At 37.8% G+C, this 21,410-nt stretch overlaps 1 protein-coding gene across 2 annotated transcripts in view; it reads left to right on the top strand.

Annotated features, from left to right (window-relative positions):
• The first annotated feature begins 12,165 nt into the window (after positions 1 to 12,165).
• The window catches only part of CCNI (cyclin I), a 29,021-nt gene continuing 19,776 nt past the window's right edge, over positions 12,166 to 21,410 (top strand). Inside the window, exons 1-2 of one of the 2 annotated variants that reach the window (XM_031471247.2) lie at positions 12,167 to 12,747; positions 19,745 to 19,901. In XM_031471247.2, coding sequence (XP_031327107.1) covers positions 19,788 to 19,901 — 114 coding nt within the window. In that variant the 5' untranslated portion in view covers positions 12,167 to 12,747; positions 19,745 to 19,787. Of the gene's footprint in view, positions 12,748 to 19,744; positions 19,902 to 21,410 lie in introns of both variants that reach the window. The other variant, XM_031471252.2, reaches the window with a different exon arrangement.

Below are 21,410 nucleotides of genomic sequence, written 5' to 3'. Positions count from 1 at the left end.
CCGGGAGTAAACATCTGATTCAGGCTGAGTCCATTAGATGTTCTAATTTCAGAAGTTGAATCAAAATACAGATTAAGGCTGTTCATATTGTGCAGAGGAGCTCTCAGCTTTGGGAGCATTGGAGCAAACATGACACCATAGCAAAATCAATGCCTCAGGTGAGAATTGTGGGGACTGAACCTCAAAAAACCTTGGAAAAATCAGAAATGGATGGGAGAGAGAAGAAGGAACAAATGCATACACCCAGAGAAGCAGAGATGAGTGATCATCTGATCCCAGAAAGAGTAACTGTTGGATGACCTTTACCTCCTGTGAAATAGGACTCTGTATTCTGAAATTAGATTCCCTGATATCCTCTGACTCCCTTCAATAAATATCCTTTCCATCTACTTTTCCACCCTGTTTCTATCCTCAACACAGTGCTGAGTTGAGGGACTTTCTGTTCCCATCAGCAGAGATCCCTAACAGAGACAATGGTGTACTTACCAGCCACAGTAGTTAAGGAAGGAAGCACACATCCGGTGGAATGAGCTAAAGACTGCAGGGCTTCCTGTGGGATGCAAGTAGAGTGCTGAAGCTCAGCCTGGGAGGCGACAAAGAAGCAGGAGGCTGAGAGTCAACAGGGCATGCAGCTAGGATGAGGTGATAAGGACCCCAAACAGGAAGACTCCCTACCCACAAAAAGTGGCAAAATCCACTGACACCAGCATCAGTCTGTACTACACAATGCACCACGTTGTGTTTAAAGTGCCTTTGAGAACTGATTGTACTCTGAGTCTTAAAGAATTTGAAAGATACTTAAAATTCACTCATTAAAATGCCTACTCTTGGAAAAAGAAGAAACAAAGACTCTACTGAAAAAGGTATAATTTCATCGACTTACTGGCCAATTCAACATGGAATGATGTTGCTCTGGCCAGGATACTTCATCCCAGGAAGTCATTCTCCCCAGGAACTTCTTGGAGGGTCCTACTTAGAAAAGAAGCTTGACCAGAAAAGAAGCTTGACCAGAAAAGCCAGTGAATGATAGTAAATAACAGTTTATAAAAACCCAGTTAACTCTGAAGAATTGAGTTGGTCAATCTAGCTAAATACAAAAATGTTTCTGATGAGAGAAATAAACCTTGGAAAACTGAATAATAAAGACTGATTTCAAATGTAATCTTCAGATATGATGCTTTTTCCTCATCTCTTTCTCAACTAACCATGATTTTAAGTGAAGAGTCATAGTATTATTTATATTACTAATTCTATGAATGAATTATTATATCTATTGTAAATATAATTTTAGGTTTCTACTTCTTTGTTGACAGAAAGTGAATTTTTCTTTTAAAAAGTAAAATTTATATTTAACATGGGGCTTTCTTTCTTTTTTTTTTTAATTATAAGCTAGCATTTATTAGCTCTTTTTTTTTATGATAGTCATTCTAACAGGCATGAAATTATGTCTCATTCTGGTTTTGATTTGCAACATGGGGCTTTCTTTACCTACTCATATTAGAAAGTAGGACCACCAGAGGCTCTCCCAGGCCTTCAGAGAGAGAGAGAACTTTGGAGCTTAGAGTAGTCCTCTAGGAAGGGAGCAGAGGGACAGAGGCCGCCCCCTATTTTCTTTGGAGTGACCTAGAGTAGATAGGGAATTCACTTGGAATAGCTACAAGTTAAAGCGACTAGATACTTTAGGCATTGATTACATAATGTCACATTAAATGTTACCTGATTCAGTACCACAGAAGTTAATGAGAGTCTAAGAGCTAAGAAGCATAATGAAATAAAATGTAACACTGTGAGCTCGCTAAAAAATGGAAAGCAACATCATCCTATTTCAAAATTCATTGAAAGGACTGTAGCACCAGCAGAGACAGGATCCCTACTTCACTACTTCACGCCCCTCTTTACCTAGAACAACACAGACGTTGACCACAGGGGACCTAATCCAAAATCAATCAGCAACGGGGCAGTGATGATCTGGAAGCACAAACTGTGAGGCAGTGACCCTCAAGTATCTTGCCAAGGTCAGAAAACATCTGAAGAGAGCCAGCAGGGCATCTGTGCCAAAGCAGAGATCAGAGAGATGGGATTTTTTTGACTGTCAAAGATATCAAGCCAACTCTTCTAGGACCTGCCAAGGGAAAAGAGGATCTTGGAGTGCTGGGAGAATGGGGATGCCAGCATTTACACAGAAAGCACTCAAAGCCAGAAATTCCTGTTGTCATAACACTTACCCCTTGGGTTATACCCCTCTCAGGCTGCTGTGGAAGATGAGGATATGTACTGATTGCAGCATATTTGACTGAATTTTTTTAAGGTAAAATGGTTGACTCAATACAAAAAAGACCCTCTACTCAAAAAAAATTTTTTTGAAAATCTTTCCTATTGTTGGCTTTTACCTTAATTTAACTCCTAACATTAGTGATAACTTTAGTATTATGATAAAAGTTCTTGGCATTGTTAGCATAGGAAATTACATTTTGTCTTGTTTCCTCTGTTTAATATATGTCAACCTTATAAAAGCCAGCGTATACTTTTTGACATTATCACTTTAATAAGTTCAGTTTGAATTCAGTGACTAATGAGAGCTTAGTGCATAACTCCTTGGCTTTTGAAGAGTTTAAAAACTAAGCAGTAATATATTTTAAAGGCAAAGGCGAATAGCAAGATACTTATACATACAAGATATATGTATAAATATAAAAGCGATATTATTGGTAACACAAATAGCCTTGTTTTTTTTCATATGGACAAGATTTAGCTTCCATGACCTTAACTGTAACTTTCTATAGTAAGGAATATATTGTAATATTTGTGGGGGTAGCTGTCAAAGGAAGTCTGCTCTATTCAACAATTCTCTGGGTGAAAAAAAAACCAACTGACTTGGCATTTAAATCAACCTTTTAATATTTCTTACCTATTTATATGTATACTGTAAATTCCCGATGGTGGTCAGGAGGCCGAGTTTCAATGAACCGATAAAAATTGGTCAGTGAGCCTGTCTGAGAGGCTTGATGGAGATCTGATATTGTGGGAAGAAAGGAAGATCTTATAGAATACTGCAGTTTCTTTAGTGTAAAGCTTGATTTCCCTCACCATATTTCTCCAGCATTATTTTTCCTCCCTATGCAACATTATGCTTAAGCATTCAGAAGACATTTTGGATTCAGGAATGGAAATAACCTTAAACTTTACTATAGTGGATTTCGCGTATGAATTTTTTCACTTTAAAAAGCAAGTAGTTGCAATTATAAATAAGATTTCAGTCAAAATTAGCTGATTATTTTCTACATAGGTTGATCCAAAGAGTATTTTGTAAGGTTAGATCTTTGGGTCTTGGTTTCTGCTATCACACAGTTCAAATGAGTAACATACAAAGATCAGCTTTCTGAAACATGCAAAGGAACACAACTAAAAGGAGATTATTCCTTTGGGAATGGATTTCTTAGAGAATTTATAAATATACTGTCACTGGCAATCTTTCAAGGTAAAATAGGAAAAAGATTTTTCCAAGATGGTTTAATTTTAATTTTATTAAAGGCAGAAAGATAAACTATTGAAATCTCTGGTATATCATTGACATAATATTTGTGTTGTTATGTTAAAAAATAAAAGAAAGTGATTTTGGAAAAACCCTTATTTATTCTTTCATACCATTTAGGAAGCCCCCTTTTTTATAGTGCTAAAGATGGAAACCACACTTGATTGAGCTTGTAGGATGATCAGTATAGCAACAGGAGATGGGGAGAGAAAGGAACACAGAAGAGCACTGATGCATTAAATGTTCCTTTTTTTTAGGAAACTAGCTTCTCCTTTGAATGGTGTTGATGTCTTCTTTGTCATACAAAATCTGCTTATCTGCTAGAACTCACCAAACCACTTTGTGGTGTTATCCACCCCCTGGGTGTTTTGAAACTCACAAATTTTACCACGCTGTTCTTAAGAAGGAAAGCTGAAAATGGTGATATCCACAGTCCAAGACTCTCTAACCTTGTTTTACGCTTTCCCAGCATGTCTCAGTCCCCATTTATTCTGCAAGTCCAGTTCTGCCTCCCTTTCCAGCTTGTTGCATCTTTTGCTCTACCTGTTTTCTAGAGTTTGCTCCCTGTTCTCTCCTGGTAGGGTGTATCCATAGATTTACATTCCAGATCACTTTCAGGTGGCCTCACGACACTCTCCAGCCCACCTCTTATCTGTGTCATGTCCTCAAAGGGGACCCAGAGTGGAATGGGTCAAAAGAATAGGCTGGGACCATTGCAATTTTAAATCCTGAAGTTAAGAGTTTCCTGTTCTATGTCAGCTACAAAGAGAAATAGTCCTGGCAGCTAGGTTGAAACAACTTTTCTTATGCACCATCTGCAAAGAAATGATGCTTGAACAGTATTTATACCTTTGGAATCACTAAGTCCAGCTAGTCTACAAACTGGGTTCTTTAGTTCCCACCTACATATTTGTCTTCCTTCCTAATTTCACATTTCACTCTGGTAGGAGAAATAATTAAAAGGAAGCCTTGAAAAAAGGCATCAAAGTGAAAGAAAAGTTCAGAGAAAAAGGTCCAAGTACGTGAGAATAAATAATAGAGAAAAATATTTTTAAAATGAATGTCATCATTTTGAAATATGTGAAAGGCTAATTAATAAAAATGTGTACTAAAAGGAAAAATATTGAAAGGAAAAAAATAATGTTAATAAAAACCATACTTCTCATTTATCAAAACAAGACTGAAGGTTAAGCATGATAGACAAATAGTCCAAGACACACTTCCTAAAGGAATCACAACATTCTGTGGGAACACCACAGCATTTATCACTTGCTCAAGGTCAAATCTCTCAGAGAGAGCCACCAGTTAATTTTCAGAAGTCCAATAAGCTGCTTAGTATGACATTCAGGCCCCTTTGCAATCTGGACCCCAAAATGTCACTATTGTAGAGGGTAGTATAATTTCATGTGTTAATTTCATGTGTCATCTTGGCTGAGCCACAGTACCCAGATAGTTGGTCAACAATTATTTTGGATATTTCTGGGAAGGAGGGTTTTTTGGGGGGGGGGGATGAGATTTAACATTTAAATTGGTGGACTCTAAGTAAAGCAGATTACCCTCTGTACTGTGGGTGGGCCTTATCCATTCAGTTGAAGGTCTTAATAGAACAAAGACTAAGCAAGAAGATATTCTGCCAGCAGACTGCATTTGGACTTGAACTGCAATACTTCCATAGGTCTACAGTATGCCAGCCTCTGCAGAATTTGGACTTACCAAGCCTCTACAATCTTAAATCTCTCTCAACCTCTCTGCATATAGATACAGAGATAGAGATGTAAATAGAGACCTAGATGTATCCTCTTTGCTCTGTATCTCTGGAGAACCTTGCCTAATACAGGTGGTGATAAGATCATGGATTCTATCATCAGAATTATTATGGATTTAGGACCTGGTTCTGCCATCTACTAATTGTATAATGTATACTGGGAAAGTTACTTCACCTCTCTAAACTCAGTTTCCTTATGTTAAAAATAGGAATAACAATAACCCCCTCAATTCTCTAGCCATATATGTCATATAATCTGGTATCTGTATTCCTCTGTTTCTGCTGCCCTCTTGCCTGTCATAAATTTGTTCCTGTCTACCTAGCTGAGCCTCACTTGTCCTTCCATACCTGTAGTAGTTTTAAAAATATGTTCATAAATTCTTTAATACTCTATCCTTCAAGTTTAAGTCCCCTTCCCTTTGGTATAGGCTGGATTTAGAGAGCAGCTTCTGTTACCGAAACAACAGGCCAGTCAAGAAACAAGCACCACTCGGAGGGTTGGAGTACTCAGATGTATTACGCCGGCGGGCTCAGAGGGGCTTCTGCTCCGAAGCTCTGAGTACCTCCAAGACGTGCGCATGAGGTTTTATAGGGTAAAGTACAAGCTTGGGGTATTTGGCCAATAGGCATGGAACAGCTTTAGCAGCATTATCATCACAAAAGTGGAGGCAGGGAGGCAGCAAACCAACATTCCAAAGCCAGATATGTATCTTTGAAAATCCAGCTGGCTAGCAAAAAACATAAACAGCAAACCAACACTGATAAACTTAGATTTACAAGGTAGTCCAGCAGAACTCAGATCAGTATTCCAATACTTAGACTTGTGAGTTATCTTGTTAGCCCAGCCCAGCCTCTCCTTCACATTCCTAGACCTATGAGTTATCTTGTTAGACCAGCCCAGTTTTTCCTTCACACTTCTAATAAATAGAAAATGGCAGAAGTGACAGCAGAACATTTCCCAGATTAAGTGGTAGAATGACTGCGGCTTCCATCTAGGTCTCCCTCTCCCTCTCCCTCTCGCTCTCATCCCTTGCAATGGAGGAGCCAGTTGCCTGGTCATGAGCAGCTCTATGGAGAGGCCCAGTGGCAAAGAATTGAAGCCTCCTGCCTCTAGTCACCTGACTGAACTTGAAACAGATTCTCCATTCTCCAGGCCCTTCATGACTTCAGCTCCAGTCAACAACTTCACTGTAACTTTATGACAGACCCTGAACCAGAACCACCCAGCTAAGGTACCCACAGTTCTCGAGCCTCAGAAACTGTGAGATACAATAAACACATGTTTTATGCAGATGCGTTTTGAAGTAATTTCATCAATAGCAAATAATTGATGCCACATTCAAGTCTATAAAAGCCTTCCCTGACCAACACACAGAATTTCTCCTGTCTATTTCTTCCCTCACGCAAGGCTGAGAACTGCTTGAGGATAGGCCATTTTTAACTGCATTAAGTGGAAAAAAAAAAAAAAAGTCTAACTAGCCTGGCACGTAAAGGACTCTTAGAATAGTTAAGCTAACAGTTAGTGTTTCCTATGTGTCATATGTTGTTCTAAGCCTTTTGTAAATATTATCCCATTTAATCCTCATACAAACCTAGGAGATATATTATTATCCCCCATTTCACAGCTGATGAAACTGAGGTCACATTATAGAGAAGCTGGTTAACTTGCTCATGGTCTCACAGCCAGTACATTGCTGCTGAATTAAGAAATGAATGAATGAAAAAGTTTCTTATAGAGAGGACCATGTATGACTCATCTTAGAATCTCGTCTAGTGTCTCGCGCAGTATGCAATTGGACTCAAATATTTACTAAATCATCATCTGGTAATAAAAGCAGCTTATGTTTGTGAGAAAGAAGTCTTGGAAACCCTGATCATGGATAATTCGAATTGATTCCCCAAACATAATTCTTTTCCTTCAGTGAGAAGAAATAAGGATTACAGTAAACATATGTTGTGATGAGACTAAGAATACATTTTGGAAGATGTTTTCCCCACACCTTCTGCATAAATGCTTGACAAGAAATAAACTGTATTGGTAGTTTGATTATGTAAAATGCATAAAAAAATTTTTCCCTAAATTTTCTAAATTTGATAGTTCAGAACTCAAAACAGTTTGTGAGAGTAAAATGGTGTTATTTTAATGGTGTATTTTTCTCCCAACTGGCTGGAGGGAGAGGTTGGGAATGAAAGGATGCTTCTACTGAAGTCTTTTTGATTTACAAATTTCAAATAGTGGCTGTTACTTGATTTCTGGGGCTTCTCTTAATAAAGCATGCAACGGGTGGGTAGTGGGGAGAGGGTAGCTCAAGTGGTAGAGTGAATGCATAGCATGTGTGAAGTCCTGGGTTCAATCCCTAGTACCTCCACCAAATGAATAAATTACTTCCCCACTGCAAGAAACAAACAAACAAAAAAAAGCATGCAGCCAATGATCCCACCCAGTGAAGTCCTTCTAAATAAGTACCAAAGTATGAGAAACCTAAAGCCAGTTTACATTTGGAGTTAGTCAAAGCCTGGAAAACTTGTGGCCTTCTATTTTAGAATTTTTGACTTGTTTTATCTGAGCACTTTCTTCCTACTTAATAGTAAGTAGGGGGTATAAAACAGATAAACAACAAGGACCCACTGTATAGCACAGAGAACTATATTCAATATCTTGTAATGACCTACAATGGAAAAGAATATATATATATAAACTGAAACACTGTTGTACACCTGAAACTAACACAACATTGTAAATCAATTATACTCTAAAAAAATAGTAAGCAGGAGATCTTTATGTTATTTGGTGAATGTGGACTCCTTTTCTCTTCCTGTCTATTTGATGGGTTTACTCCCCTTACATCCTGTCTCTGTAGAGATTAAAGAAAATCAGTATTTTGGAAGCTGTAAAAAAGATTCTTAAATGCAGATAAATGCTAAAGATAAGTGATTATAATGACAGTAAATCACTTCCTTTGTCCCTGTAGGTCTTAGTATTTCTTCAAGATAGTACCTTCATAAATTGTCTGCTGGGAACATTACCCTGAAAATTTCATTTAAGACAAAGGAGACTAGAAATTTCTGTCACTAAAGATTAAGTAGCCTTGTCTTCTATACTCATAAAAATGTAAGCAGTCAGGGTCTAATTATTTTTCTTAAAAGATTACAGCAAAGCCTCTTGTTTGTCAACTTGATTCTGCTCAGCTGTCCTAGACTTCTGAAGAGGTTTCACCTGACATTATATTGCATTTCAGAACAGAGCTTTTATTATGAGAGCACACTGTTTCTTCTTCCTTACTCTACCACTCTGCATTTGAAGCAAGGCATGTTTCTATTTTAAGATTCAGTATTCCAGTCATGAAATAAAACAAGTGTAAGAAAATTTGAATCACCCCTTTTCAAGCAAAAATTAACTCTCTAGAAACATAAATATAAACTGCTCTCTAAAAATTCTTTTTGAATATTTGTTCTAAGATTAAAGGCAGGCCAAAAATAACCATAGGGTGAGTATTTTTTGTTTGAAGACGTCAATGCAAGCCAGAAATACCCACAGGGTAAGGTAGTAAAGGGTAGGCGCTGGAGTCAGACAAGTTGTGTGAACAGTCTTGAAGAGATTTATTTTACTTCTTTATCTTCTGAAAAATGGGGATGACAAAATACCTACGGTAGAGGAGTGCTGTAGGAATACACACAAGGGAATGTAATACAAGTGTTTAGTGCAATGCCTGGTACACAGTGATTAATCAACATATTTTAGTTACTATTGCTGTCAAATACCATGTAGAAAGGTAGTTTATTTTTACTGTTTTGAACAAATTCTTCCTAAAAAATATTTTAAAAAATGAAAAAGCAGAATTCCTTACTAATACAAGAATTTCTTTTAGGGTTTTATTTTATTTTTATTGAAGTATAGTCAATTACAATGTATCAATTTCTGGTGTACAACAATGTTTCAGTCATACATATACATATATATTCGTTTTCATATGCTTTTTCATTATAGGTTACTATAAGATATTGCAATTCAAGGATATTAATGTCTTCTTTATATGCCTTATTTATTTTCTCAGGGAAGTTCAAAGACTTTCCATTTGTTACAACTACAATTCATTTTAAAAAACAATTTTACAATTATCAAGAAAAGAGAGATGATAAAAGTAAGGTCTTGTGAATGAATAGTGAAGAAAAAGAATATCCATATTTTTTGTTAGGACAAAATTTTCAGTTATCCTAACAAATTACTTGTCACCTACTAATTACTTGTTATTATATTTATAGAATTCTAGATTAAATTGTCACAGACAGTAAGACAGTTTTAATAAAACTAAGCTTCAAAAAGGGTAAGTATATAATGACGTGAGAGCTCTTAAATACTCCTGGTTACATTTTAATTGGTTCAATTCTTCTTCCAAGCAATTTGCCAAATTGGTTTCCATTAAAAGCCATGAAAATGTAAACACTGTCAGAATAACCCAGAAAAGGTTATACATGAATATGCTAATTATATTCTTTTTGGTTTGTTCCTTCTCTCTCTCTCTTTTTTTTTTTTTTTGGTAACAGCTTTATTGATATATAATTTACATCTAGACAATTCACGTATTTAATGTGTACAATTCAATAGTTTTAGTATATTCAGTTGCAACTATCACCATAATCAACGGTAAAATATTCTCATCAAAAAGAAACCCCCAAACTTTTCTCTATGGTCCCTCAATCCCATCTCCATTTTCAGTCTTAAGCAACCATGAATCTACTTTCTGCCTATAGATTTCCCTATTCTGGACATTTCATATAAATGGAATCATTATGTTATGTGACAGAAGCCAGCCACAAAAGACTGCACATTGTTTTCAAGGGTCAACCATATTATACCATATATCAGTACCTCCTTATTATGGCCAAGTAACATTCCACTGCATACATAAACCATATGTGACTTACGCATTCATCGGTTGGTGGACATCCGTGTTGTTTCACCTGTGGCCATTAAGAATAATGCTGTTGTGAACATTCATGTCCAAGTTTTTGTGTGGATATGTTTACATTTCTCTTGACTACATATCTGGGAATGGAATTGGTATTAGTCTTACAGTACTGAAGATCAGAAGCAATTTCATGGTCCAACAATGGAATTATGCAAAAAAAAAAAAAGTTGCCTATGTAGAAGGAAGACCACGTAGCAGTGTAGACTACTCAGGAAAAAGGCTACATGAAGTGAAAAAAGCAAAATACAACCCACTTAAAATCCTTCCTGGGCTTCCGTTCCCTATTCTGTCCCCTGCCCCTGACCTCAGCTCTCTCCCTCTCAATTCTCTGAGGACCAGCCTTACTACATTTCAGAGAGTTTTAGAATGAATGTCTCAGCTCCAGAGCCTTTGAACATTGTTTCCTCTGCCTGTATCACTTTGTCTCCACTTCTTTGCCCAGTGGTTTCAAGTCTCATCTTAAATGTTTCTTCCTCACAGAAATCTTCTCTGATATCCCTAACTAGGCTAGGATTAAGTGTTTCCATGGCAGCCTGCAATTTTCCACCTTAATACTTATGATACTGGTAACTGTTTATTCAGTCAGTAATCAAATATTGACAGCCCTTTACTTGCAGGGATACAGGGTGAAATAAAAAACATGCAAGATCCCTATCACTCTAGACCGTATATTCTAGAGAGAGAATGCAGTGTACAAGTAACAAATCAACAGTCCTGGGTGATTTTAAGGTAGTGCTAATTAGCGCAACAGTTAGCTTCTGTGTTTGGATTGTAAACTCCATGAAGGTGGAAGCTATTTGTCTCAGTTACTTACAGTTTGCTAGAGCTCAGCAGCTAGTCTAGCTCGTTGAATAAGCTCAACACAAATTTAAGTGATTGTTAAAATAGGCATAAAAAGACAAATGGAAAACACAAATGTGACTATTTCTGTAAACGGTTGAGTTTGGGGATTTTTTTTTTCTCTTTCAAAACTTTTCCGTAATTCTACATATTCTTTTTACAACTAAAACAATTATATGAGCAAAAATTTACCATGGTTCAGTAAAGGAAACCCAAATACAACACATTTATATGTCACCACACACTCCTTAAAGACCTGGTAACTCTGAAATACTCAGATGTGTTGCTTAAGTGGATAGAATTCCCTTGGCGCATTACCAAGCTGATTCCCGTCCACCAGAAGTACAATTCACGGTTTAAAAAGAGAAGGTGCTCAAGAATGTGCTCCCCGAAATCTTCCGACTTCTAACGCGCTTTAGAATCTCCCTCCACCCACGACCTGGCAGCGAAAAATCCGCAATTCTATTTACACGTCAATGGTAAGAAGAGAACACAGAACTTTCTGCGAGATCAACAAAGAATGCAAGATCTTTACACAACAGATGGCCGGCCCTTTCCCAAAAGACGCTTTTGCATGCCCCAGAGACAAACACAGGCTGCATAAAATCAGGTAGCACTAGGTTCGGCGCACCCCCACAGAACCCCACCCCCAAGAGGAGAACTCAGCCGCTCCTTTCTTCCCCGGGGCGCATGCGCAGCGCACTCTCCGGCCACCGCACGCCTCTTCCAGCCAGCCCAGGAGGTGCTGACGTCACGGTGGAACCGAAAAGGAACCCTTCCGCTCCTCCGCGGAAAACGAGTCCACGTACCTTTAGCTTTTCTTAGCTCCCCCACCCCCTCAAAAAATATTCCCTCCTCTCGCCCCAATACCAGTGACTTCCCTAACCCGTTTCCAATAGCCCAGCTTTTTGCCAGACTTCTCTGTGCGTTCGTTGGACGCAGAAGGCGGCGGAGAGGGAAAAGAGGGAGGGTGAGACCATTTCGGTGTTGTTTACAAGAAGTGAGACCGTCTAGAAATCGGTCCGCGAGGGCGGAGCCGAGGAAGCCTGCACTTCTTTCTTCCCTCCCCTCCCTCCCCAGCCTTCCCCGCGAGCGGACGCGGCAGCGCCTCTGTCTCGCTTTTTCTTATTTTTTCCCCCCCTTTCCCCTTCCTTTTTTTTTTTTTTTTTTTTTTTCCTTTTTCTCCTTTCCCCTCCCTTTCACCATTTCCCCTCGGAGGCGCTTCCCCCGGGCAGGGGCAGAGCCGGTCTCACCCCCCGCCTCTCCCCGGCCCCCGCCGCCCTATGGCGAGAGGGAACCCCCTCCCCACCTGGGCTCAAGCGGCGGCGGTTGGAGGAGCGGGACCGGCGGCGGCCTCAGGTCCGGGGGCGTCATGGAACTAATACGCTGACCGACCCACCGGCCGCAGCCGTGCATCCCGCTCCAGCGCGAGCGCCCGCGCCCGCGCCCGCGCCCTCCGGCCCGGTTCCCCCTCTTCTCCCTCCTCAGTCGGCCCCATCCTTGTCCCGCACGCCCCGCCGCTGCGCGCTGAGGATAATGAGGTGGTAACGGGCCCCTGGATGACCCCGCGTCACCCCTGTGAGGCCTACAGCTCTGCCGGGGAGGAGGAGGAGGAGGAAGAGGAGGAAGAGGAGGAGAAGGTGAGGGGGCGGGGGGGCTCGACGCGTCCCCGCGATCCGCGCGCGCACCCCCCTCCACTCCGCGCGGCCGCCGCACGCTCCTCGGCCGAGCCCCGCCCCCCGCCGACCCGCTAGCCTTTCCAGGCACCGACTTCTCGGCACCTGCCCAGTTTGGAAATGGCTCCACTGGGTTCCCTGTTCGGGCCTTTTTTTTTTTTTTTTTTTTTTTTTTTTTGTCAGCGAGTAACTTTTTTTGTAGCAGTAGCAAATTGCCTACTAGTGCGTGTTCTAGGCTCCGCGAGCCTGTGTGATACACAAAGAAGGGGACACACCCCCGCCCCTAGACCTCGGCGCTCCAGTGGGAGCTGGGGGAAGATCACTTACATTGCAAAGCCGAGGGAAGGCCAGATGGATGAATGGGTGAATCGCCAGCGCAGCGGGAACTCTGGGGAGGGGAACGTTATCTTGGGTGTGGGTGAGTAGGTGGGGAAATCTGGGAGGGGAGACGAGCCTTGAGTTGCAATCTGAAGGGACAGATGAGAATACTGAAAATCTGCCAGAAAGAAAAAGGAAAATACCATATGATATCTTTAAAAAAAAAAAAAAGACACAAACGGATTATTCTGTTAAATGCCGAAAATTTGAGAAGAAAGCAGAAGGCCCTCTGCTGAGCTGGGGGTTCCACTGCAGATTATTTTGGCAGGAGTTGAGAATTGGGTAGCAAAATAGTGGAAGTTATCTCTCGGGAGGTAGAATGGTATCAGACTGAAGATCTTTTGAATGCCAAGCTAATCTTCAGCTTTTAGTCTGTTAGTGGAAGCCACTCAACGTTTGAGCAGCAGCTATGTGACGTTATGATGCTAATAACACTTGTTGAGGCTTATTGTCGAGCAGGCATCATTCTAAGTGGTTTCCAACTCATTGAATCTTCACAAGGGCAGGTAGTTCAGGAGCATGTTACACATGACGGAAACTGAGGCTCCATAAGTTAATTTTCCCATTAGATGACAGAACCTGGTGCCAGAATTCAAACCCGAGCCATCTGACTATGCTATATAGTTTCTGTCCCCGAAGAGATTAAAGTAGCGTTATCTGTTTCTAGCCCCTCCAGATCGTTTGTGGCAGACGAAATAGGGAATGAACAAATAGGTTAAGAGAGGACGGACAGGATTTAGACTTGCTAGTCAGGACTCAGGCGCATCAGCAATTTTGAGCTTCTGGACTAGAAGAAGTTTCTTAATACTGATGTAGAGCAGACTAGAAGAGTCAGTGTGTGTTGGAAAGATGCAATAGGGATGATATGCAGTTAAACCGAAATAAGTAAGCTTATGTGGCAATGTGACATCCTAGTAGTTTAGAATGAACTCGAAATGTTTTTGATCAAGATTGGAAGCTGAGAGTGTGTGTACATGTTTTATTCTGATTGTATAATACTTTTAAAATGAAAAGTATTTGCTTTTCTGTGCATATTTCTTCATCTTTAAAAGGGGCTTAATAATACCTTCATGATAATACTGGTTTTTGTTTTTGAGGATTAAATGAGTTAATATGGCATAGTACTTTGAACAATACCTGGCCAAGTAGTGAACACTCAGATTTTTTATTGTTAAACGCTTAAGAAGTGTAAACTATTATTATTTATTTGCCACAGTGCTAACTCTGGAGAGTGCTCACCATCAAGAAACTTATGATTAGTAGGAGAGACTGGCTTACAAATAATCAGTTATCACGGAGCAATTAAATGCAAAAGTGTAATAATGACCAAGTACATATGCAAATGGCAACTCTGTAAGGAGGGAGTAAGCTAGAGAAAGACGATTCAAGTTGAAAGAACAGTGTGTGGAAAGGCATGGAGATTGGGAAAGCAGGCTGTTTTGGAATACAAGTGACTGTAGTCTCTTATTAAGGAGGTAATAGTAGAACATGAGGTTTTTGTATGGTCACATTAATAAATCCCCCTTTTTTTTTTTAGAAGAGGAACTAATATCCTGAAATCAACACCAGTACAGAATTATTAATGGAGTTGGCATTACAATTATAATAAAAATAATACTTTCACATTAATAAAGTTGTTTGTTATATACCCAGCACTGTGCAGCACTTTTCCTTGGAAGAGCAGGAGGCCCTATATGTAGATTTGTAATAAATTTTATACTGTACGATAAGCACTTTATAAACTGTTCATTCAGACATGAAGCTATTTGATAAGCAGAGAAAGAAGCAAGTAGCAACTGAAAGAATGGGTGAAGTGTGAAATGCATCAAGTTAGAAATGTGTGGAACATGCCAACCAAAATACAGTTGTCTTGGTTTTTTAGTTCCTAGAGACTTTCCCCAGCACTCAAAATTCTAGATGTGACCAATAATGGGCATAAAGTAACAAGATACAACTATAAAGTTTTGCTATTTAGAACAGTAATGTTTTTAGTGTTTGTGTTGTATTCCTTACCAGGATTCATTATTCATCTAACTCAAATCTGTTCTACACATTAGAAAACATGTTTGTGGACTATCAGTAAAAGAAGTCAAACTCTAGCCAGTGCTTTCTCCACTGTATCATATTATCTGTCTTACAAAAAGGAATGTAAAAAAGAGAAAAACCTGGTAATATAAGCACTTTCTCATAAATTATGGGTTTTGTTTTTCTTCTTCTGTGTTCTTAAATTTACTTGTAAATAATTTTAAAAAGAAACTACCAGAATTCACCTGTTGTTAACCTTTTACTCCATTTGTTTTATCATGTCTTTCCTCCCCCATCGTCCACCCCCTCTCTGCAGCATTCATTATGACCCTGTACACCTGAACTTTTCAGTGTGTATTTTCTGAGAATTAGGGATATTGTTTTACAGAGTCATAGTAAACTTACTAATTTTAGTAGGTTTAACATTGATACATTTACTTTGATGAAGTTCATCTAAATTCTCATTATGTCAATTGACCTGAAAATGACCTTTATAACATTTTTCTCTCTCCAGTACAGGATCCAGTCTAGGGTCAGATATTGCATTTTCATTTTTCTGTAGCCTGGAAAATCTAGAACATCCCCACGTGTCCTCCATCCTTTTTGTCTCTCACTTGTATTATTTATACTCCATTTTTTAAAGTTTAAGGAAGTTTGAACTTTCCCCCCCTTTGTTACATTTCTCTATTGTATGCAAAGAATGATTCCTATGTTTCTTTGGTTGATACTGTGTATGAAATTGATTTATCAGTGTTAAGCCAACTTTGCATTCCTGGGCTAAATCCCACTTGGCTATGGTGTATAATCCCTTTTTTATGTTGCCAGATTCAGCTTGCTAGTATTTTGTTGAGGAATTCTGCATCCTTATTTAAAAGAGATATTGGTCTATAGTTTTCTAGTGCTTTTGTCTTTGGTTTTGGTAGCAGGATAATAACTGGCTTTATATAATGAAAAGTGCTCCTCCTTCATATTTTTTGGAAGAGTGTGTAGAATTTGTACTTATTTTTCTGTAAATGTTTGGTAGAATTCTCCAGTGAAGCCATTTGGGCATGGGCTTTTCTTTGACGACCTTTGTTTACTGATTCAATCTCTTTATGGCTATTTAAGCTTTTTAAAAATTCTTAAGTCAGTCTTGATAGTTTGTTTCTAAGTGCTTGTCTGTTTCATCCAAATTGTCCAATTTATTTGTGTAGAATGGTTAATAAAATTTCTTTATAATCCTTTTTTTTTTTTTCTGTAACATAGTTAGTAATGTCCCCTCTTTATTCCTGATTTTAGTACTTTATCCTTGTTTTTTTCTTGGTCAGTGCAGCTAAAGGTTTGCCAGTTTTGGTCTTTTCAAAGAACCAACTTTTGGTTTCATTGATTTTTCTCTAGTTTTCTGTTCTCTATTTCACTAATTTCTACTCTGATATTAATTTTCTTTCTTCTGACTTGCTTTAGGTATAGCTTCATTTACTTTTTCCAGTGTCTTAAGGTGGAAGGTTAGGGTATTGACTTGATATCTTTTTTAATGTAGATATTTAAAGGTATTTCATTGTTTCCTGTAAGTTTTGGTATATGTTAGATCTTTTAAAATTTATCTCAGAGTATTTTTTAACTTCCTTTATGATTTCCTCTTTGACCTGCATTCCTTTGTTTTCAAAAAGTTGTTATTGCATTTAAATATTTGAAAGTCTTATTAAGGGCCTGAATTACAGGAGATTGAAGAACAGGAATCCCTTGAACTTGATCTTATACTTCTTTGCATGATTCTATCCTACATGTCCCTCTCTGTCCCCCACATCCATCCTCCCCTAAAAATAATCTTCAAAGGGAGCATTGTAAAAGAAAAATAATTATTAGGGGCAGCCAACCATTGGGGTATGTTGAGAAGGCTTGCAGATCCTGGTGAGCCACCCTGTTGAGTGTAGCTAAGGGAATAAAATAATAAAGTAAGTTTAAAGTTTTGAAAAGAATTAATTATAACTAAAATTAGATTTAGAAGAGATCTTTGAACATATTAAGTACAATTTTCAACCAGTACAGGTGTTTCTTCTAAATACCTCTTGACAGGTGATCATCTACTTTATGCTCTATTTCTGAGGTTGATATTTATGTCTGCTTTAGATGAAATTATAGTGTGTCTGTTTTTCTAATTGTGGAGAATCTGAGAAAAGTACCAAGTCAACAAAATTGGCATCTCAGAACATCTCAGCAGAATATAACAGTAGATGGGATTTAATGACTTTTTGGAAAGGATATATATTTAAGGTTCTGAACAACGATGTACCCACCCCCCAACAACCTCCCCCCCAAAAAGGCACCAAAACCCCACACACAATGGGGTGGGGGTAGGTTAGGGAAGTTTGCCTGTGAGTGTATCTTAGAAAGTCTTACAAGTTTTAATTGAGCATAAGTTCTATCTGAATTGATAATATGGTGTAGCCTTCAAAAAAAAATAGCTAATGATCTTAGTGTTAACAATTAAACTGGTGCTAATTTAGAAGAGCAAAAATCATGTCATGTGAGGAACTCTTGAACAGTTTTTCAGCTATGCAAAAAATGAACTGATGAGCATGATGGCAGCCTTCAGACATTTGAAGGATTGGCCTGTGAAAGAGATTACACTTGGGCTTGTTTGTTTTGGTTATGGTTTTTTGCTTTTAGCTCCAAGGCCTGAAATGAGTCTTTGGTTGAGTCCTTGTTTCATCTGGATACTGTGCTGTGGGCACTGTGAGTAATAACAACATGATTGGTAGATACGACTGCAAAGGAATTTATAATTTATTAGGGAAGATGGTGAGAAACTGCTTTCAGAAGGGAGAGAAATCATGCCAGATGAGAGAATCAAAAGTTCTTGGAAGAAATTACTTTTGAGATGGACCTTTCAGAATAGTTACTATTTTCTCTATCTAAATTATTTACCTTTTTTTCTTAGTATGAAAAGTACTTCATGTTTGTTATAGAAAATTTTCAAAAACTCGGAAATTTAAAGAAACAAAAAGAAGAAATCACAATCCAGTTAACCAGAGGCAGTCTGCAATAGGTTGAGTAGCAAGTGAAGTATGTGGGGTGATTAATAGGAAAGAGGATAGTGGCAGGGATGTGGAAATGTAGAAATTGAAAAAAAAAGGTTTGTGGTTGTTTTTTTTTTTTTCAAATTTTAAATTTTTGTCCGAAATTAGAAACTTTTTATGCTAATTCTAGACATTAAATTTAAAAAAAAAAGATTCCCAGGAATCTGAAGCACATGATAATGCAGGCACACAGTTGAAAAAAGGAAATAGTTATATGAGGTCTGCAATGAAAAACAGTATTCTCCTGCTGCAGAGCTTTCCCCCCATTTTCTCACTCCCCAGAGGTTAACAACTCTTAGCTCTTACCTGTTTCTCTTGTTATTTAAGATCATATTTTTAAATAATTTGACCTACTGCTATTTTTGGTATTTCCATTTTAGATATTATTTATGGTTTTTCTCTATGAAATGCAAATATGAGGCTCTTGTTCTGCTTTCTCCCAATACCCCCTATCCTCCCAAGTGTAGTTTTGTCACAATGTTTGTGTTGAAATTTCTATTCAGTATTTCCATTATATTGCTATGTAAATATTATGGTATGTTATTATATTTACCTTCTTGCAAAATCTCTTTTTATGAATTTAACCATAGTTCCTTAGCTTTCATCAAATCTATTTAAGTCTTTTCACATTCTAAAGCAGCTTCTCAATCCAATTTTCTATACACAGTCAAACCTCTATAGTTTCCTTTTTTTTTTTTTAAACCTAGAAACATCTCTTGGACTCTCAGTTGCCCTGCATTGATCTAGACTGTTGCTCTTTGGACTTGCTGCTCATTTTAGAGTATGGGTTACCTTCTTTTTGAGTTTTATAGATCAGCATTGTCCAGTGGAACTTACTGCATTAATAGAAGTGTTCCTTTTCTGCACTGTCCAGTGCAGTATCCACTAGCCACACGTGGCAGTTAAGCACTTGAAATGGGACTAGTGTGACTGAGGAATTATATTTCAACTTTATTAAATTCTAACTTAATAGCTGTATGTATAGCTAGTGGACACTGTATTGTAAGCACAATTCAAGATAGTTTCATACTTAAGGAGATGGTTTCATACTTGTTAAATGGGAATGGGTGGGATTTGATGTAATTGATGTAACTTTTTAAATGAAGAGAGAGGTTAGCCCTTATTTGGTTAGATTTTTAAGAGGAATATTTGGGACAACTACTTCTAAGAATTTGTAGTCTTAAAAAGCCTGGGACTTAACAATTTTTTGACACAGTAATAATATGTTTTGATCAAGTCCAAAGGTTCTATTAATTATTTGATCATATTTTTATTCTCTTTATAACTGAATTTCAAATGTAAAGTGAGAATGTTTTAGATAACTGATGATTATTGTAACATTTTAATATATGCTATTTTAAAGAGCGATAAAATCCAGTATTGCCTCCTAACGTTTTTATTTTGTTTTATGAATGCTTCATATGTACCAACATATTTGTACAATACTATTCTTAATCTATAATTAAATGTAGAGCATTGTTTTATATTTGATTTTATAGGTAGCTACATCAAGCTGGGTGGCAGGCAGATCCAAAGGATATCATGAAGTTTCCAGGGCCTTTGGAAAACCAGAAATTGTCTTTCCTGTTGGGAAAGGCAATCTCTAGGGAAGCCCAGATGTGGAAGGTGAATGTGCCGAAAATGCCTACAAATAAGGTAATGATTTCTCTCTTTACTCTAAATAGATGACTTTTATTAGGAATAAGTGTACTACTTGATATGTAATAGTACCTTGAGACTGCATTGGAGAAATGTGTACCATTAAAGGATATGCTCTATTTTTTATTTGAGAAACATCTTTGTTTCATTCTGAAACAAAACAAAAATGAACTGTTCTTGTTTGTGTATGTGTTATCTAAGTTACAGCTTTAGGAAGAGAAGTATGACTCTTCTTTTTCCTCATAGTCCGATACTGACAGTAGTAAGCCTTCTTTATTTCTATATATAGTTAACCATAGAGCCTGGACTTAGTCAAATCCTTGTCTTTAGTGAGCGAAAAATTGCTCTGTCTTTCATGAATGTTTATAAGGAATTCAAATTAACTACTAAGGTATTGCCAGTGTTGAAAGCTGCCAGGGAGATAACCAGCTGACCTCTCAATTACTGTTGACTATATGCCGTTTTTTAGAAATTTCATATAATTACATCAGAGCTGTTTTTCACAAATAACTTATTCACTTCAATAGCTTACTGTATAAGATATCTTACTTATCTCTTTATCTTTAGTGCCTGACACTGCAAATGAAAGTATCTAAGTTCCTCCTGTGTTAGTTTTGGTTAACCTTTGTTCATAGGTTATTGAAATCTATATGCTTTTTCTAATTCCAGCCTACTTCTGTCATTCTTCCCACAAGCTGAAGCATTATGTTTTGTATTTACTATTATTTGTCTTTTAGTGAGTAGAAGATTAGGTAACCTAAATGATTGCCTTTTTTTACTAGGAGCATTTGCATGCCATCATATTTAATATATCATTTAATCTTTTGACGTAGGCAGTAGTCCCAGTTTGCTCCAGACTTCAGCTAATAAGTAGTAGTGTTATAATTTTGAACCTGGGGCCATTCTCTTCCCATTTTACTTTGTTTTATCATTTTTTATTTTTGTATACTTGTGTGATTTTTAGATAACTTGGGGATTCAGTCATTCAGTAAATGTTAACATTAAATATCTGTTGTATTCTGAGAACTATTCTAGGCATTGGGGATATAACAGTGAGAAAAACAGAAGTTTTTGCCCCATGTTCTGACATTCTAGTAAGCCCCAAAGCTTTCTTAGAGTTGCCTTTAGAACTATTTCTTTTTTCTTCTGCTATCTCCTCCTGTCAGCATGAAACCAACAATGATAGATTTTTACAACATGGTCTTCGCAGGTGATACTCTACCCAGATTATATCATATTGCTCTATTATCACTGAATCTGGCTCATTTTAATGGGTGTTTTAATAGATATTAATGTTCTGTTCTCTGGTATTACACATGAGTATCAGAACTTCTAAGAGCAATCTATTTAAGGTTTTGCCTTTGGTAATGCCAAGTAAAAGCATACTTATTTCTTATAAAATGTGTGTGGGCTTGGTCTGGTGATAGAAGGTAAGATAGAGATGGCAGTAAAGAGCTATAGGGGCTTGAGCCACTTGACACAGAATAACCTTCAAGGACACAGTTG

This window comes from Camelus dromedarius, chromosome 1 (assembly GCF_036321535.1).
Source record: "Camelus dromedarius isolate mCamDro1 chromosome 1, mCamDro1.pat, whole genome shotgun sequence".
NCBI classification, from domain to species: domain Eukaryota; kingdom Metazoa; phylum Chordata; class Mammalia; order Artiodactyla; family Camelidae; genus Camelus; species Camelus dromedarius.
Note: the sequence above shows the minus strand (reverse complement) of the source record. Positions and strands in the feature narration are given on the sequence as shown.